At 69.7% G+C, this 21075-nt stretch overlaps 5 protein-coding genes across 7 annotated transcripts; 1 reads left to right on the top strand and 4 right to left on the bottom strand.

The window, feature by feature from the left end:
* Positions 1 to 208: 208 nt before the first annotated feature.
* On the bottom strand, positions 209 to 5879 carry DDX23 (DEAD-box helicase 23). Of its 2 annotated transcripts, none has more exons than XM_064474245.1 (17): positions 5759 to 5879; positions 4796 to 5019; positions 4563 to 4661; positions 4306 to 4402; positions 4127 to 4192; positions 3833 to 3971; positions 3581 to 3714; positions 3381 to 3493; positions 3146 to 3289; positions 2730 to 2955; positions 2437 to 2582; positions 2166 to 2343; positions 1842 to 2084; positions 1535 to 1686; positions 1258 to 1366; positions 934 to 1108; positions 209 to 830 (listed from the first exon to the last, which is right to left on the bottom strand). In XM_064474245.1, exons 2-17 carry the CDS (start codon positions 5017 to 5019, stop codon positions 607 to 609), a joined length of 2469 nt encoding a protein of 822 aa, XP_064330315.1. In that variant the 5' UTR covers positions 5759 to 5879; the 3' UTR covers positions 209 to 606. The 2 variants fall into 2 exon arrangements, with proteins under 2 accessions (XP_064330315.1, XP_064330316.1); XM_064474246.1 differs by having other exon boundaries at positions 3581 to 3711.
* A 535-nt stretch (positions 5880 to 6414) lies between these two features.
* Positions 6415 to 9191, bottom strand: RND1 (Rho family GTPase 1). Its single transcript, XM_064474294.1, has 5 exons — positions 8758 to 9191; positions 8596 to 8683; positions 7333 to 7442; positions 7095 to 7229; positions 6415 to 7010 (listed from the first exon to the last, which is right to left on the bottom strand). Exons 1-5 carry the CDS (start codon positions 8875 to 8877, stop codon positions 6765 to 6767), a joined length of 699 nt encoding a protein of 232 aa, XP_064330364.1. The 5' UTR covers positions 8878 to 9191; the 3' UTR covers positions 6415 to 6764.
* Positions 9165 to 11763, top strand: CCDC65 (coiled-coil domain containing 65). The gene is made up of 9 exons (XM_064474293.1): positions 9165 to 9216; positions 9476 to 9615; positions 9712 to 9879; positions 9947 to 10116; positions 10224 to 10362; positions 10464 to 10661; positions 10738 to 10956; positions 11044 to 11196; positions 11328 to 11763. Exons 2-9 carry the CDS (start codon positions 9481 to 9483, stop codon positions 11667 to 11669), a joined length of 1524 nt encoding a protein of 507 aa, XP_064330363.1. The 5' UTR covers positions 9165 to 9216; positions 9476 to 9480; the 3' UTR covers positions 11670 to 11763.
* Positions 11764 to 11998: 235 nt separating this feature from the next.
* On the bottom strand, positions 11999 to 13930 carry FKBP11 (FKBP prolyl isomerase 11). The gene is made up of 6 exons (XM_064474295.1): positions 13763 to 13930; positions 13312 to 13377; positions 12636 to 12723; positions 12514 to 12547; positions 12325 to 12395; positions 11999 to 12232 (listed from the first exon to the last, which is right to left on the bottom strand). The coding sequence occupies exons 1-6, from the start codon at positions 13877 to 13879 to the stop codon at positions 12015 to 12017; spliced, it is 594 nt and encodes a 197-aa protein (XP_064330365.1). The 5' UTR covers positions 13880 to 13930; the 3' UTR covers positions 11999 to 12014.
* Positions 13931 to 15535: 1605 nt separating this feature from the next.
* Positions 15536 to 19249, bottom strand: ARF3 (ADP ribosylation factor 3). 2 transcript variants are annotated; one of them, XM_064474302.1, is made up of 5 exons: positions 19146 to 19249; positions 17572 to 17761; positions 17348 to 17458; positions 17113 to 17237; positions 15536 to 16537 (listed from the first exon to the last, which is right to left on the bottom strand). In XM_064474302.1, exons 2-5 carry the CDS (start codon positions 17717 to 17719, stop codon positions 16376 to 16378), a joined length of 546 nt encoding a protein of 181 aa, XP_064330372.1. In that variant the 5' UTR covers positions 17720 to 17761; positions 19146 to 19249; the 3' UTR covers positions 15536 to 16375. The 2 variants fall into 2 exon arrangements, with proteins under 2 accessions (XP_064330372.1, XP_064330371.1); XM_064474301.1 differs by lacking the exon at positions 19146 to 19249 and adding an exon at positions 18672 to 18765.
* Positions 19250 to 21075: the final 1826 nt, after the last annotated feature.

Raw genomic sequence — 21075 nt, 5'->3', positions numbered from 1 at the left:
GGGATGACACAGGGGACACCAACACATGGGGACATTGAGCCTGGTGGGGGACTGTGCGGGGGAAAGGGCCCAGCGCTGGTGGGTGCTGAGCACCCAAAGGCTCCCCCCTTAGGGGCGCTGCTGGCTCACCGGCACCTCTGGGTGCGGGGAGATGGCACCCAGGGGCTGGCGGCACCGTAGGAATGGAGAGCACGAGGAGGCGACATCCTTCCAGCAACGCAGCTGCGGGTTTATTCCAGCAGCCTGGAGTTTCAGCTAAAAAAGGGATGAAGTGAACACAGCTCCTGGGACAGCCCTGCCTAAAAACCAGCACGCGAAGCCCAGCACCAGCCCTGCTCCGGCAGCAGGCGGGCAGGGAGGAACCTGCCCCCAAACAGCCTCTGGCAGCTCCACCGGTCGGTGGGGAAGGCGGGGAGGAGGACTGGGAGAACAGGGGGGACATTTTGGGACAGTCCCAGCTCCAGTCTCTGCTGTCGGCAGTCCCGGCTGCACAGGGGTCTGGGGGTCTAGGAAAAGAGCGGCCAGACAAGTCCTGGCAGCCCCCAGCCCCGCTGGTCCCATCGACCCCAAAAGGGTGACCGAGAGGGGGACACTGGCCCCGGGGACTCAGGCGAAGATGGTTTCCTCCCGCCGCTTCTTGGTGAGGATGGTGCCAGGCTTGTGCTGGGCGTCGGGGTGGTTGGCCAGCTCGGGCGGGCAGGAGGACACCGGGCTCTCCAGGATGGCCTGCTTCAGGTCGTAGAAGACGGTAGAATCCTCCTTTGTGAGGAAGGTGATGGCTACGCCGCTCTTCCCCGCTCGGCCCGTCCGCCCGATGCGGTGGATGTAATCTGCAGGGGGGCGGCGGGGTCAGGCAGGGCCTCGGCGCAGGCAGCACCGGTGCCAGGCAGCCCCCGCCGCACCCCGCAGCCCCCCGGGCCGGCCCCGACTCACCCTCGATGTTCTTGGCCATGTCGTAGTTGACGACCATGGAGACGTCGTGGATGTCGATACCGCGTCCGGCCACGTCCGTGGCCACCAGGATGTCCTTGGCCCCGGCCTTCAGGTTGGAGAGGGCAAACTCTCGCTGCTCCTGGCCTTTGCCGCCGTGCAGGGTGCAGGCGTTGTACTGCGAGACGAGGAGGGCATCAGCGGGGGGCCGGTGGTGCCCGGAGCTGTGTTGTGGGGTCTCCACGTGGGGATGGGGGTGCAGGGGCTCGGCCCAACCCCCACCCGCCACACCCAAAGAGGGGAGACTCCGGCCCAGCCCAGACTCACCCCCATCTTCTCCAGAGACTTCGCCAGCACGTCGCAACCCTTCTTCTGGTTGACGAAGATGATGATGGGCGGGTCGAAGCCCTGCTCCAGGATGGCTAACAGCTTCTTCCTGTTGGGGAGGAGGACAGTTGGTCAAGGAGAGGCTGAGGTATCCCACAGCAGGCCCTCCACTCTCCAGAGTCCCCCTCCCAGAGCTCCCTCACCCCCAAATTTCCCCCAACACCACCCCCAAGACCCATCCTCCCACTCCAGCCCGTCCCAGTGGCCCCCTCCGCACCTCTTCTCCGATTCCGACATGAGGAAGACCTTCTGCTCCACCCGCTCGTGGGGTTTGCCGGCGGAGCCGATGTAGACTACAGCCGGACGACGGAGGTAGCTGCGGGCCAGGCGCTCAACCGCCGGCGGCATGGTGGCCGTGAACATGACGGTCTGTGAGAGAACGGGGCCGTGAGCAACGTCCCCTGTGGGGCAGGAATGCAGCTGCGCTCCCTCGGCCCCAGGCTGTGCCCTCTCCACCCCACGGACCATGCTCAGCCCCGCGGGAGCACCCACAACAACGCCCCAAGTCTCCTGCCTCCACCCACCTGTCTGTACTTGTGCTTCCCTGACTCAAAGTTGGCCAACATCTTCTCGGGGTCCTCGGCCTCGTCGGTGTCAGGTTTTTGGTTGGTGACGGGCATGTGCTCCAGGATCTTCTGCACGTCAGGCTCGAAGCCCATGTCGATCATGCGATCCGCCTCGTCCAGCACCACGTAGGTGCATCGGCTCAACACCAGGTATCGGTTCTCCAGCACATCGATGAGGCGTCCTGGCGTGGCGATGACAATCTGGGGGACCAGGAGGGTTGGTGTCCGCAGCCTGGCCACCCCAAGGTCCCCTCACCGTCCTCCCCAGGGGCCAACACTCACCTCGCAGCCCATGCGAAGGCGGAAACCTTGGTCCTCGCGGGAGATGCCTCCGATCACGGCCACCGTGCGGATGCCCAGAGGTTTCCCAAACTTGATGGTTTCCTCCTCAATCTGCTGGGCCAGCTCTCGGGTGGGGGCCAGGATGATGGCGTAGGGACCCTGGTCTGACTCCTCAATCCTGCAGCATGGCAGGGCACGGCCGTGTCACCCACGGTGCCGCGCTCACCACCCTCTGCAGCGTCGCCCTGGCACCCTGCCCCGTCCCACCTACCGATCGATCTTGGGCAGGGTGGTGATCCACACCAGCAGCGGGATGAGGAAAGCTGCAGTTTTGCCGCTGCCGGTCTCAGCCACGCCGATGATGTCGCGGTTCTGCAGGCCGATGGGGATCGCCTGGCGCTGGATGGGGGTGGGCTCCTGGCGAGGGGAGCGGCAGGTTTGGGAGCAGAACTTCCCTTCCTCACCCCCCCAAAGACTCAACCCCAAGAGCCAGCCCTTTTCCCCTCCGCCCAGCTCCACCGAGGGCTGTCAGGGTCTGGCAGCAGCCCCCCTCCCCATGCCCACCTTGTAGCCGCACTTGTCGATGACCTCCAGGATGTGGGGGGGCAGGGACGAGTCCTTCCAGGAGCGGATAGGGTTGGGGATCTTGCCCCCCTTGGTGGTGATGCTGTAATCCTCGCGGAAAATGCGCCAGTCCCTGTCTGTCATCTCGTCCAGCTTCTTCTGGGACCAGTGCCGGTCGTCCCAGCGCTGCTTGGCCTCCTTCTTCCGCAGCTTCCGCAGCCGGGCTCTGGGTGGGGGCGAAGAAGGGGACAGGGCTCACTCTGTGCCTCTGGGGAGGCTGGAATTGTCCTGCCACCCATCAGAAGGACGTTCTGCAGCCCAGAGCCACCCCCCAGCTCTGCACCCTGGCCAAGCAGAGGCAGCCAGAACCCCAAACACCCCTCGGTGCCCTCCCAGCTCCCCTCGCGTGCGCTCACTCCTCCTGCTCCTTCTCCTCCAGCGTCCGCCTCTTCTCCATCAGGTCCCCGTAGAAGCGTGACTGTTCCCGTTTCTGCTGCTTCAGGTCAATCCCTGCGATGAAGCCCCGGCCCAGCAGCTGCACTTGGTGCCGCTCCTTATACCTGGAGCCGGGGGGGGAGCATCAGGGGCGGGGCTCAGGCCGCCCTGCACCCCCAGGAGTACCCCCAGCCCCAGGGGCACCCCACCACTCACAAGGGGTTGTAATCGATGGACGTATCTTCCGATGCGTCCCACTCGAAGACGAACTTGCGGTCGTTCAGGTGCCGCGTGCGTCTCCGCTTCTTCACTCCTCCCAGGTAACGCTCCTGTGGGCGGGAGAAGATCAGTGGGGTGGGAACCCAGCCCCCCACGACCCCAGCCCCCCACCACCCCAGCCTGGCCCCCAGCGCTACCTTGATGGCGTGGAGCTCTTTGCTCTTATCTTTCTCCTCCCGAATCTTCTGCCTGCCCTCCTCATCCTCCGTGCCGTTGGTCTCCCGCTCCATGCGCTCCCGGCGCTCCCTGCGCTCACGCTCCTGGGGGTCTTCTGGGGAGCAGGGGAAGGGGCTCAGAGCCGTGCACTCCCCCACCAGGGCTGGGGGGCTCCAGGGGGTCCTGCCCCAGCGCCTCACAGCCAGGCAGACTGCCATGGGACAACACCTTACCCAGCATCTTCCTCCCCATCTCCTGGAACTGCTTCCTCTTCTTCCTCTCCTCCTCCAGCAGACGCTGCCGCTCCTCCACCTCCTGCTGCCGCCGCCGCAAGGCCTCGGCCTCCCTCTCCGCCTTGGACAGGAACTTGGGCTGGGGCAGGAGAGAGCACGGCTCACACCGGGCCCGGCAATGGCCCCCTCACTGCTGGGGCTGCCCCAGGACAGGATCACCGCCCCAAACATCCATCCCGTACCACAGGCACCATGCGGGAGAGTCCCGATGCAGGAGACAACTTCTGCTCCTACCTTGGCTTCTGCCTCCTCTTCAGCCTTCTTCTTAGCCAGCAGCTCCTCCAAGGACAGGGGCTGGGCCTGTGAACATGGGGCCGGACCGTTGGCAGCCCCCAACGGGGACCCTTTGCCTCACCAGAGCGATCCCTGCCCAGAAGCCATTCCCAGCCAAGCCCCCTCTCCGCCTTCCTCACCTTCTCCTTCTTCAGGGCATTCTCCTCCTCCTCCTCCACCTTCCGTGAGTCCCGCTCCTTCCGGGACTTTGAGTCCTTGCCCCTGCTTGGGGACAAGCTTCCCAGCGAAACGAGGAGAAATCAGGTACCGAACACAGCCTCAGGGTCACCCCGTCCCCACCGAATCCCGCTCGCACCCAGGACAACGCTCCCTACAGGGAACAGCACCGGCATGCTTACGGAAGACTGGGGTCACCCCAATAAGACAGGGGGCTCACCTCGACCGCTTCCTGTCCTTGTCCCGCCGGTGTCCATCTTTCTCCCGCTCCCGGTCCTTCTTGCTCCGGTCCCGGTCCCGCTCTTTGTGCCGGCGATCCCTGTGGAGCGGGGCAGTCACAGTGCGGCCCCAGCCCAGCCACCGCACCTGCCCCGTTGTGGGGCCGTTACGGGCATATGAGAGCAGAAGAGTTCTTCCCGAAAAAGCTGGGGAGGCCCCTGTAACATCCCTCACCTCTCTGTCGACTTGGACCGGGAGCGGGACCGCGACCGGCTGCCTCGTCTCCTGTCCCGGGACCGGTGCCGCTTCCTGTCCTTGGGGGGGGAACCCTTGCGGTCCCGGTCACGATCCCTATCCCGATCCCGGTCCCTGTCCCTGTCAGGGGAGCGGGAGCGCTTCCTCTCCTCCTTAGCAGGGGACACGTCCCGGTCCTTCTTGTCCGTCAGCTCTCCGGCCATCTGGGGGGCAGAGGGTCAGATGGAGCAGGGGATCGGGGGAGGATCCCAGGAGGGAGCGGGGAGGGCTGGGGGCCCCGGGGCAGGGGGAGCACAGGGGAGCCAGGGAGAGCTGGGGGACCCAGGGAGAGAGCAGAGAGGGCTAGGAAAACCTGGCGGGGGGGCACAGGGGACCTGGAGAGGGTGCTGGGGAGACTCGGAGAGGGCTGGGGAAGTGAGAGGGAAGCAGGGAGGGGTGCGGGACCCGGGAAGGCACACAAGGGCCCTGGGGAGAGCTGCGGAACCCGAGGAGAGGCACAGGGGACTTGGGGAGGGTGCTGGGGGGCTGTGGAGACGCAGGGATGGCTGGGAGACACGGAGACGGGGGTGCATAGAGACATTGGGAGGGAGCAGGGAGGGCTGGGGGGGCACAGCGGACCCGAGGAGAGCCGGGAGACCCGGAGAGGGAGCAGGGAAGGCTGGGGGACCCGGGTGGGGTGGACGCAGGGGACCTAGGGAGGGCCGGGGGAACCGGGGAGGGCTGGGGGACCCCGGGGAGGGACACAGGAGACCGGGAGAGGAAGCAAGGAGGACGGCGGGACCCAGGGGACCCGGGAGGCCCGTGGGGACCGGGATAGCCGGGGATCCAGGCCCTGCCCTGCGCGCCCGGCGCGGGAGTGCAGCCCAGTGACGCGGTAGCGGGGTCCCCCAGCCCCTCGAGCCCAGGGGTCCCCGGCGCCGCCCCGGCCCTGCCCGCGCTCACCGCCGCCGCCCGCGGGCCCAGGCCTCAGCGCCGCCCCGCCGCCATGTCCGCCGCGGGGCACGCCGGGAAGGCGAGGCCGCCTCCGCCTCGGAACTACAACTCCCAGCAGCCCCCGCGCCTGCCGGGGCCGCAGCACCGCGGATCCCTCCGCCGCCCAGCGACACTGACGCCCCCAAATTAACCCCCCCCCAATAGCAATGTCCCCACGTACCCCACACGCCCCATGCCCAAACTGGGGGGTGCAGGCAATGCCACGTAGGCGTTGGGGGGAAAGAAGGAGAGGCCCAGGGCCCCCCCAGCCCAGACAGGGGACTACCCCCCCACCCCAGGGACTTTGCCCTCTGCGTCACCACCCCTGGGTGACAGCCCAAGCTGATATCAGCGGCAGCGCCACCCTTCCTCGCTGGCACTGGTGACACAGGGCAGACCCTGCCCCAGGGTGAACACCAACAACACCCAAACCCCAACACCACCCCTCCCAAACACAGGATTTGCCACCCCCCCAGCCAGCCAGCCAGCCCCCCCCCCCCCCAAAAAAAACCCCCACAGGACCAGGCACCCGCTGCACGTGGGTGGGTGTTATATTTCTGATAATAAATAAGCTTTTTAATAACACTGACATGGAACAGAGACATTCCCACCCCACCCCAGACAGTCCATAAAACAGCGCCCCCCACCGGTGCCCCCCTCCCCACCAGGGTCCCCGGGTCCAAGCAGCAGATGAGGGATGGGGCAGCACTGGGGGAACAGAATGAGTCCGTGGATGAGCCCCCCCACCCTGGGGTTTGGGGGGCAGCTATTGAGCAGCCCCCTGGGCCCCCCCAGACCCCTACTCATGGCAGCTCCATGGGGGCTGCCCCCCAGGATGGGGGGACTGGCAGGGGAAGCGATGAGATGGGAGGGCAGCAGGCACCCCATCCTCCTTGTGGGGGACTCTGCAGCCCTGCCCAGCCCCCCACCCCATCCTAGGGGGTCAGGAGGGCTGGGGGCTTTCATGTCCCCCCCTTCACATGACGGAGCAGCTTTTTGCTTTTTCCTTCTTGAAGGTGGAAGAGATGAGCTCGGAGCGGCTGGGCAGGTGCAGGAGTCTCTTGGAGAGGCTGCGGGGGGGGCTTCTGGGGGGCTGCGGGGGAGCTTTGCTGAGGCAGATGCCGGACACGGTCCGGAAGATGCTGTGGACACTCTTCTCCGAGGTGAAGGCCGAGCACTCCAAGTAGCTCTCGGCTCCCAGCTGCCTGGCCGCTGCGCAACCCTGCAACCCAACCCTACATGAGGCCAGCACGGCACCCCAAACCCACCCCCCCATGCGACCCCGCTGCCCCCCACCATCCCCAACCTGCTCATAGGAGATGGGTGCCTGTTTCTGGTGGGAGAGCTCCATCAGGGTGCTCAGGTCTGTCCGTAGGTCCGTCTTGCAGCCGATGAGCAGCACCCGCGTGTTGGGGCAATAGTCCAGGATCTCCGTCTTCCACTGCAGGGTGAGGGGCGCAGAGCCACCGTCAGTGCAAGGGGACCCCAAACAGCTCCCCTTGCCACCCCTCCAGAGGGGCTTCTCCCCTCACCCCACCCCCCACCTTCTTGGACGCGCTGTCCAGGGTCTCGGGGCGGCTGATGTCGAAGCAGAGCAGGACGGCGTCCGAGTCGCTGTAGCAGAGGGGACGCACGTTGTCATAGTAGGGAGAGCCTGGGAGAAAAGGGGGTGTCATTGCACAGCACCCCCTCAAAGCACCCAGGCCCCCAGGCAGGAGATGCTTGCCAAGGGACACAGCCCCCCCTCCAGGCTGGGGTGGGGGGCACACAGCTCTAGGGTCCCCCAGAACACCACCTCCGCTCCCCGCAACCCGTTAGCATCGCCATCACCCCTAACGAGGCAGCGGGAAATGGATCCCGTGGTGTTTATATAACAGCCACCCCCCCACGTTGGGGAGCCCTGCCAGCGGGCTGGGGTGGTGGGGGGCAGCCAGGAATGGGGGGGAGGGGCTACCACCCCCACAGGGTCCCCAGGGAACCGGGGCTACCAGCACCGCACTGGGGACTGCAGGGGGAGGCGGTGCGTGGGGCTGCGGGATGCCCCTTCGGGTGTGGGGGTGGCCGGGGTGCCCCCCCCCCCATCGCCGCCCCCGAACGGGCCTCGGAGGGGTTTTGCAGCCCAGACGCTCCGTGCGTGGAATAGCAAAGAGGCTGCGCCAGCGCATCGCCATAGCAACGTGGGGACCGCGGGTGGCGGGGACCCCCCCCTCCGACGGGGGGGGACACTGCAGCACCAGGGTAGGGTGCCCCGGCCCCCCAGCCCTTTGGGGGTGACCAGGGAGGGGCGATACCAGGATGTCCCATTCCCCCCATCGACAGGCAGCCCCGCAGGGAGGGCACAGGAGCCCCAGCACCCCATACCCTCCCTGGGGGGCTCACCCCGGTGTGGGGGACCCCACCAGGAAAGGGCTCAGCCTCGCGTCCCCCCCCCCGCCTGTCTCCTGTGCCCTCCCCGCAGGGCCGGTCCCCGGGGACTCCTCAGGAGCCAGGCTCCCCTGTGCCCCCTAGCCCCAGGGATGCGTACCCCCACCCCGAACCATCCCACCCCCCAGGTGACCCCACTGCGGCCACCAAGCCCCCCCCACTGCGGGGACCCCACTGCACGGCTCCCTCTGCTGCAACCCCCCGACAGGGCCCCCCCAGGCCTGCCACCCCCCACAACCCCCAAGTTACCTTCCCCCTGCAAATATCCCATCACCTGCCACCGGGACGGGGACCGGGGCCGCCCCCGCCCCGCTGCACCCCCCGGTACCGGAGGGACCCCCCCCACCCCCGTGCATGCACCTTCCTCCCCCCCACCCCGGTACCGGAGGTGTCCCAGAGGCTCAGCTCCACCCGTTGCTCCTCGCTGGCCAAACACGCCGTGTAGTTCTCAAACACGGTGGGCACGTACGTCTGCAACGGCACCGAGAGCGTCAGCGGCCGGTGCCGCTGCCGATCCCCGGTGCTCGGTCCCGGTCCCGGCTCACCTCAGGGTAGCAATCCTTTGCCAGCACCTGCAGCATGGCCGTTTTGCCGCACTGCACGTCGCCCACCAGCACCAGCTTGCAGCGGGCCGGGGCGGCCGGTACCGGCCTCCGTTCGCGCATGGCGGCGGCGCAGAGCGCTGCCGCTCTCGCCGCCCGCCCGCCGGCCCTGCGCCCTGCCGCCGCAGCGCCCTTATATACCCCGCCGGCGCCAAGCCCCGCCCACGGCGGCGCCCGCTCGCCAATCGCCGCGGCAGCTCTCGGCACGCCGGCCAATGCCTGAGAGACGTTGGACAGCCGGGTCCCGCCCTTTGGGCTGCGAGGCCGCTCCTCCAAGCCAGGGGGTGCCTGTCTGGCTGCGGACGGAAGTGAGGCCCCGCTCCCCCCACAAACCGGAAGTGCAGGTTGCTAGGAGACCGGTGGGACGCCGGCCGCTGGGCCGGGTGTTGGGGGGCGCGACCGGTACCGGGACTCGGGGGGGCGGGACCCCCGTGGTGCGGGAGCGGACGCCGAGGGGCGGGGGGAGGAGGACCGGAGGGATGTGGGGACGATGGAGCTTGGGGGTACCCCAAAGTGAGGGGGCCTGGGGAGACCCCAGGAGGAGATGGGGGTGGCCGGGGGGGAGATGGGGCCTGGGTGGGGGGTGAGGGGGGGTCGTCCCTGCAGGGGCCGTGGCCGGTACCCTGGGCTTCCCACCACACTTCTCACGCTCTGTGCCCAGGCACCATGCCGGCCAAGCGCGGCCCGCGGGCAGCAGCCCCCATGGCGGCGGAGGACGGGCTCCTGCTGCTGCAGAGCCAAGCGCTGGCCCAGGAGGAGGCGGCCAAGATGAAGGGGGAGATGGTCACCCGGTTCCTGAAGGTGGGTGGGGGCCGGGGCGGGGGGCTTGGCAGCGCGTTTCCCCACGTGCCGCCCATCCCCTGACTCCTCTCCCCACCACTCATGGCCCCCGTGCAGGACAAGCTGGCCAAGGAGGAGCACAGCAGTGCCCTGAACCTCCACAAGCTCCACACGCAGTGGCGGGCGGTGCTGCGGGAGACCAAGGACAAGGAGCTGCGCCAGGACATCGAGATCCTCAGCCAGACCTTTGCGCGGGTGATGGACTGCAAGGACAGCGTCATCGAGGCGAGTGAGGGGCTGGCTGGGCAGGGGTGGCCCCAGGGCCCACCCGTGACCCCCCCAACCTCCGCAGTCCCTGGTCACAGACCTGGAGGAGGCAGAGGAGCAGCGCGCACGGGCTCTGCGCAGCCACCTGCACAACGTTGACCGCCTATTGCAGCTCCAGCGCTGCCGCCTGGTGTGCCTGGAGGAGGGGTACAGTGCCCAGCTGGAGGCCCTGGAGATGGAGTTTGAGACAGAGAGGTACAGAGGGGGAGAGGGCACACACCAGCTGTCCTGTCCTGGTGCTGAGCCCCCTCACAGCCTGGCTGGGCCTCCCTCTGCCAGCAGCTCCCCCATGTTTTCCCCAGGAGGACCATCCTTGAGCAGCATGAGCGAGAGAGCTGCTACCTGCGGGACGTGGCGCTGGCCGCAGAGCAAAATTATGCCAAGAATGACCACGAGGCCACGCTGACTTTCCAGAGTGCCCGAGATGACATCAAAAACAAGGCAGGGGGAGGAACCAGTGACAAGCTTTTTAGGGCTTGCAAGCAGAGCATGCAACGAGGTTTGGGAGGCACTAGGTCACCCACACCTGTGTCTGTCCCCAGAGCCTGCAGGAGAAGCAGTACAGCCGCATGCAGCTGGGCGGGAAGGCGGAGGTGCTCTGGGAGCAGTTCCAACAGGCAATGCAGAGCTACGCAGAGGCCACCGAGCACCAGAAGGTCGCTTTTGAGGTGCTGAAACAGAAGGATGAGAAGAACTCCAAGGAGATAGAGACACAGGCGACAAAGCTGCAGAAGCTGCAGGTTGCAGCAGGGCGCAGGGGCGGCTGTGGGAGCAGAGACACCCCCATCCTGCTGCTCACGTTACGCCTGTCCCCAGGACTTGGTCACAGCTGCCAAGGGCCAGCTCGCAGCTCACCTCCGAGAGAGTGAAGAGCAGAACCAGCGTGCGCGGGAGGAGAAGGAAAGGGTCCTCAGGCAGCTCCAGGAGCTCAAGAGCGAGATGAACCAGGCCAGGGCTAAGGCCCATGGCAGCCTGGCCAGGCTTACCATGCAGAGCAGCGCTGCCCTGACGGCACTGGTGCGGGTGGTGGAGAAGGTGAGGCTGGCACCCTGTGGGTAGGGGGAGCACCGGGGGAGCTGCTGCTGTCCCCTCCCACCCTGCCTTCACTCACACCCCCCCCAGGCCCAGCGCATTCTGCGGTTGGCCGAGATGTGCCGCCGGCTGGAGACGGAGGAGGAGAAGGTGCTGCCTTTCTACCCTTCCTCGCTGGCCGAGGGGGAGCAGCAAGATGCCCAGCGAGTCCTCGAGGAGACACCCATGGAGCCCCTGGCCCAGGTGAGGAGGCAACGCCGGGGTCCCAGACACTACTGCAGGGGAGCGAGGGATAGGATCCGGCCTCCAGGACGGCCCGGCTGGCATGTGGGCAGGCTGGGGACCCCCTGCCCTCCTCCCCACTTCTCACCCAGGCCATGCGGGACTACGTGGGGCTGGAGCGCTTCTGGCAGCGGTTCAACAAGGCGAAGCTGGAGGAGCAGGCGCTGCTGCGGGAGCGGGCAGCCCTGAGCCAGAGGAACCAGCGCCTGCGGGAGCTGCTCAGGCAGTACCTGGTGGGGATCGCCATCACCCAGGAGGTGCTCAGCGAGCTCAACCCTCTCCTCGCTGTCGAGCACAAGAGCTGCGTCACCAGGGACTTGCCCCGTGCCAGGGGTGGCTGTGCACAAGGTCATCAGGGTGCTGCATACCCCAACAGCCTCTTGGGAGGGGTCACCCACCCAGATCCCATCACCAGCTCCGCCAGCAGTGGCTGAGTGTCACCCTGTGGATTGGGGCACCCAGCCTTGGGGCACTCACAGAGACTGCAGAGACCGCGACTGCCTGGAGGTACCATAAAAGAGCTAAACTGTACCCAAAACTGTGCTCCAGGGTCTTATTTCTGGTCACGCTGAGCTTTGGCAGAGCGGGTGATTGTGTGGGTCTCTCACCTCCCAACTCAGGTCTGACGCGTCAGCACTTCAGCTGCACCAAATCCCCGCTGCCAGAGCGGCAGGGAGCGCGGGGGGATGCGCAGCCCCTTCCCACTGTTCTGTGGCCCCGTCGCCCCTGGAGCTGGACAGAGCAGACACAGAGCAGCTGCCGCTTTCGAGAGGAAGGCTTTATTTCTTTTTGGCTTTGTTCCTCTTCTCCTCCTTCAGCTTCTTCTTGGAGAGCTTGGGGCTGCTGGCCTTGCGGTAGAGGTGGTACCCGATGAGCCCCAGCAGCGCCGGCACCAGCCCCAGGCACAGCAGCGGCAGCACCTCGTTCACCACCTTCTGCCAGTAACTGGCCCGGGACAAACCGACCAGCTCCACCTCGAACCGCAGCACCGCGTCGCCTGCGAGGAGGGGGCAGAGCCTGAGCGGGGACCGCGGGGGGCCAGGGGAGACCCCATGGGCACCCCACAGGGATCCTGAGGGCTGTGCTCACCTGGGATGGTGGGAGGGGAGCCCCGCTTGCCGTAGGCCAGGTGAGGGGGGATGATGGCTCTCCGCTTCTCCCTGCCACGGCAAAAGACCGTTGGTGCCGGTGCCCGTGGGGCCAGACCCACACCAAAACATGGCAGGGACGCTTTGGGGGGGGGTTGCTGCCCGCCCCCTCGCCCTACCCCCGCCTTACCCCACACACATGTCCAAAAGACTCTGCTCCAGGCCTGCAAGGAGAGGGGGGAGAGGAGTGAGCAGGGCTGGCCGGGGGCGTCCCGCAGCCCCCCCAGCCCCTCGCCCTGGCCCCTCACTCACCGGGGATGACTTGGCGCTTGCCCAGCTCCACCTGGAGCGGGTCCCGGCTCAGCGAGGTGTCGATGATTCGACCATCTTCCAGACTGCCCTGCGGGGACACGGGCACGGTCACCCCTGGGGATGCAGAAGTGGTTCCGCCCCAGGGCAGATCCCATGTGGGTCCCACCACTGGTCCCAGTTAGCTGGTCCCCATGCTAACCCCAGTGCTGCCCTGGGGACATCCCCGCCCTGCTCCCAGTGCTGGGGCCATCCCAGGGCAATCCTCGAGCTGGTCCAGGGCCCATCCCAGGGCTGTCACCATGCCTGTCCCAGTGCCATCCCCATGCCCACTCCAGTGCTGTCCCTATGCCAGTCCCAGTGCCACCCCCCATGCCCACCCCAGTGCCATCCCTGAGCTGCCCCAGTGCCACCCCCATGCCCACCCCAGTGCCATCGCAGTGCCACCCCCACGCCACCCCAGTGCCATCCCCGTGCCATCCCCACGCCCACTCCGGTGCCACCCCAGTACCACCCCTAGTGCCCATCCCAGAACCACACCCATGCCTGCCCCAGTACCATCCCAGTAGCACCCCCATGCCCACCCCGGAGCCGGCCCAGGCGCCCCCGCCGCCGCCCCCGCCCGCCCCGCCCGGCAGAGCGCAGTGCTGACGTGTTCCTCCCGCCGCCCGCCCCGCACCGTGTAGTGGATGTGCACCGTGTCCCCCGGCGCCGACAGCTCCGTGCAGCCCTCGGGGGGCGCCACCTGCAACAGAGGGGGTCACGGGGGGCCGGGCCGGGGCCCCCCGCCTCGGGGTCTACGCACGCCCCGTGCCCACGGGTCCTCCGAGCGCCCCGTGAGCCGGACTCCCCGTCCCGGAACCCCCGTCCTCCCGGTGCCCCGGGCTCCTCCTCCGCGGCCCGCTCCTCCCGGTGCCCCCCGCTCCGCAGCCCGCTCCCCCCGGTGCCCCCCGCCCAAGCCGCGCTCCCCGGTGCTCCCCCTGCGCCCCCCCTGCGCCCCTCCGGCCATCAGCACCTCGCGTGCTCCCGTCCCCGCTGTGCCGCCGGTCATCCCCCCCCTCCCGGTCTCAGCTTCCCCGGCCGGGGTCCCCGGTGTGCCCCGCTCCCCACCGACCCCCCCCGGGACTCACGAGCGTCTCCAGCCGCAGCTCCCGGACGCCGCTTTCGGTTTCGCTCTCGGCGGCGCGGGCGGGCGGCGGCGGCGGCAGCAGCAGCGCCAACAGCAGCAGCGCGGCGGGGGGCGGCATGGCCGGGCTAGCGGCGGCGGCGGCGGCGGCCCCGGGACCGCCCCGCCCGCCCCGGCCCGGCCCCCGGGCGCTCCCCGGGCCCCGCCCCCGGCCCCGCCCCCGCCGGCCCCGGGACACCGCACCGGGACCGGGACCGGGACCGGGACAGGGAACGCGCCGTCGAGGCGGCCGGAGCTGCCCCCAGCCCCGGCGATTTTCCGGGGGGGGGGGGGGGTGTCTCGGTACCGGCCACCCCTCGATGCCCGCGGACACGCGTCCGTCGGCGCTCCGCTGCCACCCAGCCCGGGCTGGCACCGGGCGTCCGCCTCTGCCCGGAGACGGTCCCGGTGGTACCGGCCGCCTCCGCCCACCCCGGGTGGGGGGGTCCAGGCGGGAGTCCGGGCGGGAGGACTCGTCCCAGGGCAACCGGCTGGGTGCAGCACCGGCGCCGTCGGGACTCGGTACCAGCAGGCGGCAGCACAGCCTGGAGAAACCGGCACCCCCCCCCGGGACCAGGACCCCTCCCCGGCACCCACCCCGGGGCCAGGACCCGTCTCTGCACCCACCCGAGCCCAGCATCCCTCCTGAGCACCCACCCAGGTCCAGCATCCTTCCCTGGCAGCCAGTAGGTGCAAAGCATCCCCTCTCCTGGCACCCCAACACCCCTTGCAGCCCCCCCCCCGGCATGCGGGAAGCCAAGCCCCTCGCCTGCGAGGAGCCGGACTCAGGGGCCCGGGGCTGGGCCGGGGCCCTGTGCGGAGCCGAACCTGTCCCAAAGGTCCCGTGTCCCTGCTCCTGGGGGAACACCAGCCCCTGGGGCAGGAGGCAGATCCCAGGGTCGGGGAACACGGGGAGCAGCCCCGGCTCAGGGGGGTCACAGTGGCACATGGTGGGTAGCCCTGCTCCCTCGCCCCGCGCCGGCCCTGTTGATGGTGGTGGTGGCCCCGTATGGTGGTGGTGCCGGCACAGGCCCTGGTGCAGCTCCCAGACGACGGCATCGGCACGCTGGCCCCACCGGTGCACCCACATACCAGCCCCGGTTGCCGAGAGGTGGGGAAGCCAGGCTGGCGGCTGGGGGCCAGGGCGCTAATGGGATTAGGGCCACCAGGTCAGCGCTGGGCTGGCCCCCACCAGACAAAGCCACTGGCCCGGCTAGTGGGAGTGCACCCGTCCCAGCTTGGCAGCTCCCAGCCCACTGGGGAACCCCAGTCACCCCCACTCCAGCCTGGCCAGTGTAAGAGGAACCCACGTGCCCAGATAGCCAGCACCGCACCCTGGCTCGGTATCACCAGCACCGGGGGTCCTGGGGGCCAACAGCCCCCCAGTCACCAACCCAGAGGGGACATGGGGATGGGGACAGCAGCGCTGGCCCCAAATGGGACTCAGCTGGTCCCCTGGCCCATAGGGGGGGGTGACACCGGGGCACTGCGCCCCACTCGCGCCTGTCCCGGCGCTGGCACCATCCCCACGCCCCAGCTGGGATTAGTGCTAATGGGATTTACCATTTCATCCAATATTCCCCTAAAGATGAGCCTGGGAAGGGGGGGGGGGGCCGCCATCCCCCCTCACCCTGCTAAGCTCTTTCTAATTAAAACCAGCCTGGGCTGTCCATCACCGCCCCCCTCCGCGGGACCCCTGCGTTGGGGGGGCTGCGGAAGAAGAGCCGTGAGGCAGCGCTACATAAAACATGTTTAATATCCAAGGGGGGGCCGGGGGTCACCCACCGTCTCAGGCGTGAGGGGGGGGTGGGGTAAGTACACACGTCCCCAGACGGGGCAGAGCCGCAGCGACACGTCACACCAAGCACAGACCGGGGGTATAAATACGGTGCCGAGGGAGGGGTACAGTACGGGGCTGTCCGTCCGTCCATCCGTGAGGGGCAGGGACATACAATCACTATGCTGGCACAGGGTTGGGGTGCAGGTGGCCAGGGTTGGGGGGAGGGCATGGCCAGGGGACTGTAGGGGTCCCGGTAGCCCCATGCCCCACCCCCCTGCCGTGGGGGTCACGCTGCGGGGAGGAGACCTGCCTCGAAGTGACATGGGGGGGGCCGGGGACGTGTGGGACCCCTGGGGGACACGTGGGGCCGGGAGGGGGTGCTGGGGTGTGTGTGTGTGTGTGTGTATGGTCCCAAATGCCCCCCGCGGCCCCGCTGCCCCCACATTTGGTCCAGAGGAAGGTGAGGGGTGCGGGGACATGCACAGGGACAGGGTACCCCGGCATGGCCCCCCCCAGGCAGGGCAGCACCGAGGTGGCCCCCAGCCCCCGTCCCACTCCCCGGGGCTCTGCCCCTGCCCCCCCAGATACGTTATATATAGCTATATTTCCACGCACGCACACACGAGATCCGAGGGGAACCGAAGAGACCCCAAAAAAGGCGAAAAACCCCACAGCAACCGGTGCCAGAAGAAAGCAAAACCCAACCGGGGCGGGGAGGGGGCGGCCGGGGGGGGCCTGGCACGGCCCCGGGGGGGGGCCGGGGGCGCGGGGAGGGGGCCGGGGCCGGCGGCCGCCCGCTCACTTCTTGTTCTTGAGCTGGTTGGCGAGCCAGTCGAGGCCCTCGTAGAGCCCGTCCCCACTGGTGGCACAGGTGGCCTGGATGTACCAGTTACGGTGGCGCAGGGAGTGCAGCCCCAGCTTGTCCGTGATCTCCGCCGCGTTCATGGCGTTGGGCAGGTCCTAGGGCAGAGCCGGGGTCAAGCACCGGCCCTGATGCCGCGGGGATGGGCGCCGGGCCACCACAGGGGCTGGCATCAGCCCTGATGCCGTGGGGATGGGCGCCCTCCCACTGTTGGGGCTGACACCAGCCCTGATGCCGTGGGGATGGGCATTATCCCACTGTTGGGGCTGACACCAGCCCTGATGCCGTGGGGATGGGCATTATCCCACCACGGGGGCTCACACCAGCCCTGATCATGTGGGGAGGAGCACAGGCCCGCCATGGGGATGTGAGACACCAGCTCTGATGCCACAGGGACAGGCATGGTCCGGCCAGAAGGAGTGTTAAACACCAGTCCTGATGCCATGGGGATGGGCACAGCCCCACCACAGTTAATGGCAGCCCTGAAGCCACAGGGATGGACGTGGTCCTGCCAGCCTCGATGCCACAAGCGTGGGCATGGTCCTGCCCACAGGGGTTGCCAGATATCAGCCTGGGGATGGGCGTGCTCCTGCCACAGGCACCCAGACACCAGCCCCAACGCCCCAGGGATGGTCCCGACCCCGCCACGGGGACACCCCCCCCGCCGACCCACCTGCTTGTTAGCAAAGACGAGGAGGACGGCGTCCCGCAGCTCGTCCTCCGCCAGCATCCGCATGAGCTCCTCCCGCGCCTCGTTCACCCGCTCCCGGTCATTGCTGTCCACCACGAAGATCAGCCCTGGGGGGCGGCGAGTGGGCGCTGCTGGGAGCGCAGGACCCTCCGGCCCCACAGCCGCCCCGCTCCCCGGCAAGCCCCGTCCCCTCCCCGCATCCCCGGCGGGGACCTACCCTGGGTGTTTTGGAAGTAATGCCGCCAGAGGGGCCGGATCTTGTCCTGCCCACCCACGTCCCACACGGTGAAGCTGATATTCTTGTACTCCACTGTCTCCACGTTAAACCCTGGGGGGAGAGACAGCGGAGGGAAACTGAGGCACGCAGGGCTGCGAGCCCCCTCCCAAGAAGCCCTGATAGGGAGGGGTCCGTGCCTGGTGCACGCCCCCTACCCTACACACCTATGGTGGGGATGGTGGTGACGATCTCCCCCAGCTTCAGCTTGTAGAGGATGGTGGTCTTCCCGGCGGCGTCCAGCCCCACCATCAGGATCCGCATCTCCTTCTTCCCGATCAGGCTCTTCAGCAGGTTCCCAAAGATGTTGCCCATGGTGACGGCGGCGCTGGCTCCGTCCGCAGGCGAGGCCGGATCCTGCGGGGGCACGGGGCAAGCGCTGGGGTGGGGAGTGGCCCTGAGAATTGGGGGGGGGGGGGGGGGGGGGGGCGGAGAGCTGTGGGGCTCCAGGAATCCCCTGTGCTCTGGGGGGTTGCAGGGATCAGGGTTCCCCATGTCCTGGGGAAATGCAGGGCTTGGGGGACCCCTGGTAGGGGTCTGGGGACGGGGCCATGCACTCTGTGGAGGCTGCCCCTCTATGCAGGTCAATGGGGGGGGCATGCTGGGGATGTGGCCCCCCCTACGCTGCATCCTAGGGATAGACCAGGGTTCCACACTAGGGGAAACTGAGGCACGACCGCAGCCCTCCTCGGGGGAAGCAAAGCCCCCACACCGGCCCCGACACCCCCCCGCACCCCCCGGCCCATGCACGGACCCCCGGCCCTGCAGCCTCGCCGGCGGGGGGGCCCCAGCGCCGTCCCCCGCACCGCAGCGCGCTCCTCCCGGCCGTGGGCTGCAGCCGCCCCCGGGGACCCCGCAGCCCCTCGGTGCGACGCCCCCCGAATTCACTCCCCACCCCCCCGGACCGCAGCAACACCCCCACTCCGCTCACACTGCGTCCCTCCAACGCACCGCCCCCCCCCCCGCCCGGATTGCAGCGCCCCCCCCAAATCACCGCCCCCCCACCCCCGCCGCATCAGCCCCCGTCCCCCCCCGCCGTTCCCGCCCCCCCGTACCCCACGCCCCTCCCGCCGCACCACATCAGTCCCCCCCTCCCCGGTGCGATGCCCCCCCTCCGCCCCGGTGCTCCGCACCCCCAATGCACCGTGCACCCCCAAAACGCCTTGCAGCCCCCCCCCCCCCCGGTGTGGTGCCCACCCCCCCCGGTGCAGCGTACCCGCCGATGCGCGGCGCCCCGGCCCCCACCCCGCTGCGGCCCCCCCCGCACCTGGTGCCGGTGCCGGTGCCGGTGGCGCCCCCCGCCCGCAGCTGACTCTGCACCGCTCCCGCCGCCGGAAGCGGAGGCCCGATCGCGCCGATCTCGCGAGAGCGCCCGGTGCCCCCCCCACCCCCACCCCAACACCCGCTCCGCTTCCCGCCCCCCCCCCCCCCGCACCGGGCCCGGGGGTGAGCGCGGGGAACGTGGGGGGGGTGTCGAGCTCGCGAGACCCGCAAGCCGTTTCCATGGCAGCGGCTGCGGCAGTGCGGGGAGGGGGGTTACACCGGGGGGGGTGGAGGGAAGGTGATGGGGAGGAGGTGAGCGGGGGGTCCCGGTGCCCCCTCCCCCCCGGCATGAGCACCGGAGAGGCAGAACCCCGTCCATGTGGGGGGCGGGGGGGGGCTGTGCTGCACGGGGGGCGGGAACCCCAATAACGGCACAGGGGTCCCAGGGGGCTCCCCCTGTCCCGTTCCGGAGCGGTACCGGCGGTACTGAGGCCGTCCCGATGCTCACGTTCCCCCCCACATCACGCTGTCCATCGATCCGCCCAGCTGTCCCGCTGTCTGTCCGTCCCACTGTCGTCCGTCCCCGCGTCCCTCCCTCCCTCCCTCCCTCCGTCCATCCCCGCTCGGTACGGCGGGACGGGACGCGCCGTCCCCCCTCCCCGGCCCCCCCCTCCGCCCGCCCCGGGCAAGTAACGGCGTCCGCCCCGGGGCACCGGCAGCACCGGCCGCCCCGACGGCTGCGGGAGCTGTTCCGCGCCGCCGGGTTCCCGCGGACACCCCGGGTCTGGGGGATGCGCATTCCCCCCCGGGGGCCGCCGTCTGGCTGCGGGGGGGCTGCAGAGGGGATGGGGGAACGGGGGTGGCGGGCAGGGGGTGCGGGGGGAGCGGGGACCCCCGGGATGGAGCGGGGCGGGCTGGGCCCGGCCGGTGGTGGCACGGCCCCGGGCAGGGCCCTCCCGGCCGCGCCCCAGGGCCTCCCCGCGGCCGCTGACCTCAGCCCCGGGAGCCCCGACGGGGCGGCGGCCCGAGGGCGCGGACACGGCCTGGCCCGGCCGGGAACCGGGGCGAGGCGGGCGGGCGGGGGGGGGAGCCGCCGCGCTGGAGCAGACCCCGGCGCGGCCTCGGGCCCCTCCCGGTCCGGGGGAGGGGGTGAGGGGGAGGGTACCCGGTGTTTGCCCCCCCGCACCGGCCCGGGCTTTGTCAGTCCTTGAATTAAAATCGTGAGCGGCGGCCCCGGGCCGTGACGGACGAGCGGGGCTAATCCGGCCCCGCATGACTGGTCCGGGGAAACCGCCGCGGGGGGATTACCCGCCCCCGGCCCCGCCACAACGGGGGGGCTCCGCTCCCCGCCCCTCCCGGCCGGCCTGGCCCCGGGGGTTCACCCACACACACCCCTCCCCGGGGTGGGGGAAAGCGGGGACAGACCCTCGTCCCCACCGAGACACGTGCCCGCACCGGTCCGGTGTCACTGTCACCGTAGCCCTATCCACGGCCACGCCAGGCCCCCCCCACACCTCGGGCACCCTCTGCCCTTCCCTCCATCCCCTCCTTCCCTCCTTCCATCACCCCCCGGACCATCCCTCCCCCCTCCCCGGGGCTGGGGGAGCCCTGCCGGGCCGTGTCGCACCCACGAGAGTTGCACACGCCGTGGGCGCCCACGGGCATGTTCGCGGGGGGGGGGGGGGGGGGATACGGGGTGCAGCGCCGGTGGTCGGGCCACGGCTGCTGGCCCCCAGCGGCGAGAGGATGCGGCCGCCCCGTCGCGCCGGGCGAGGGGCCCGGGGGCTCCGGACCGGCACCGACGATCGGCGCAGCCCCGACGGTCCCGCGCCCCGGGGGCTGCACGTCCCCCGTCCCCACAAACCCGGCGGTCCCGGGACGGTCGTCCTCTCTGCGCCCCGGGCTGTCCCGGGACTCTGCCCCTCCCGTGCGTCCGGGGCTGTCCCGGGAGATCCCGTCACTCCACTCCCCCGTGCGCCCCGGGCCGTCCCGGGACTTCCCGGGCTATCCCCGGCCCCCGCTCCCTCCGTGCTCCCGGAGCCATCCCGGGCCGTCCCGGGCTATTCCAGGACCCATTCCTCCTTGCACAGGGAGCTGTCCCGGGCCGTGCCGGGCTCCCCCCGCCGGTGCCGGTGCCGGTACCGGTAGACCGTGTGCGTGGGGCGGTAGGGGAGGGCGGGGGGCGGCAGCGGGGTGTCCCCCCCGAGCCCGGGCCGCGGTCTGGGCACGGGGCCGGGGCGCAGCCACCCGCCGGGCTAATCCGGGCCGTGACGGACAGGCCCGGCGCCGCCGCTCCGGCCGCCCCATAAGAGGTGCCGCGGCTCCGCCGCTCCCCATTGTTAGGGCGAGGACGCGGGGAGGCCCCGCTCGGCGGGACCGGCCCATGGGGACCCTCCGCGCCGCCCCTA

This window comes from Phalacrocorax carbo, chromosome 27 (assembly GCF_963921805.1).
Source record: "Phalacrocorax carbo chromosome 27, bPhaCar2.1, whole genome shotgun sequence".
Lineage (NCBI taxonomy): Eukaryota > Metazoa > Chordata > Aves > Suliformes > Phalacrocoracidae > Phalacrocorax > Phalacrocorax carbo.
Note: the sequence above shows the minus strand (reverse complement) of the source record. Positions and strands in the feature narration are given on the sequence as shown.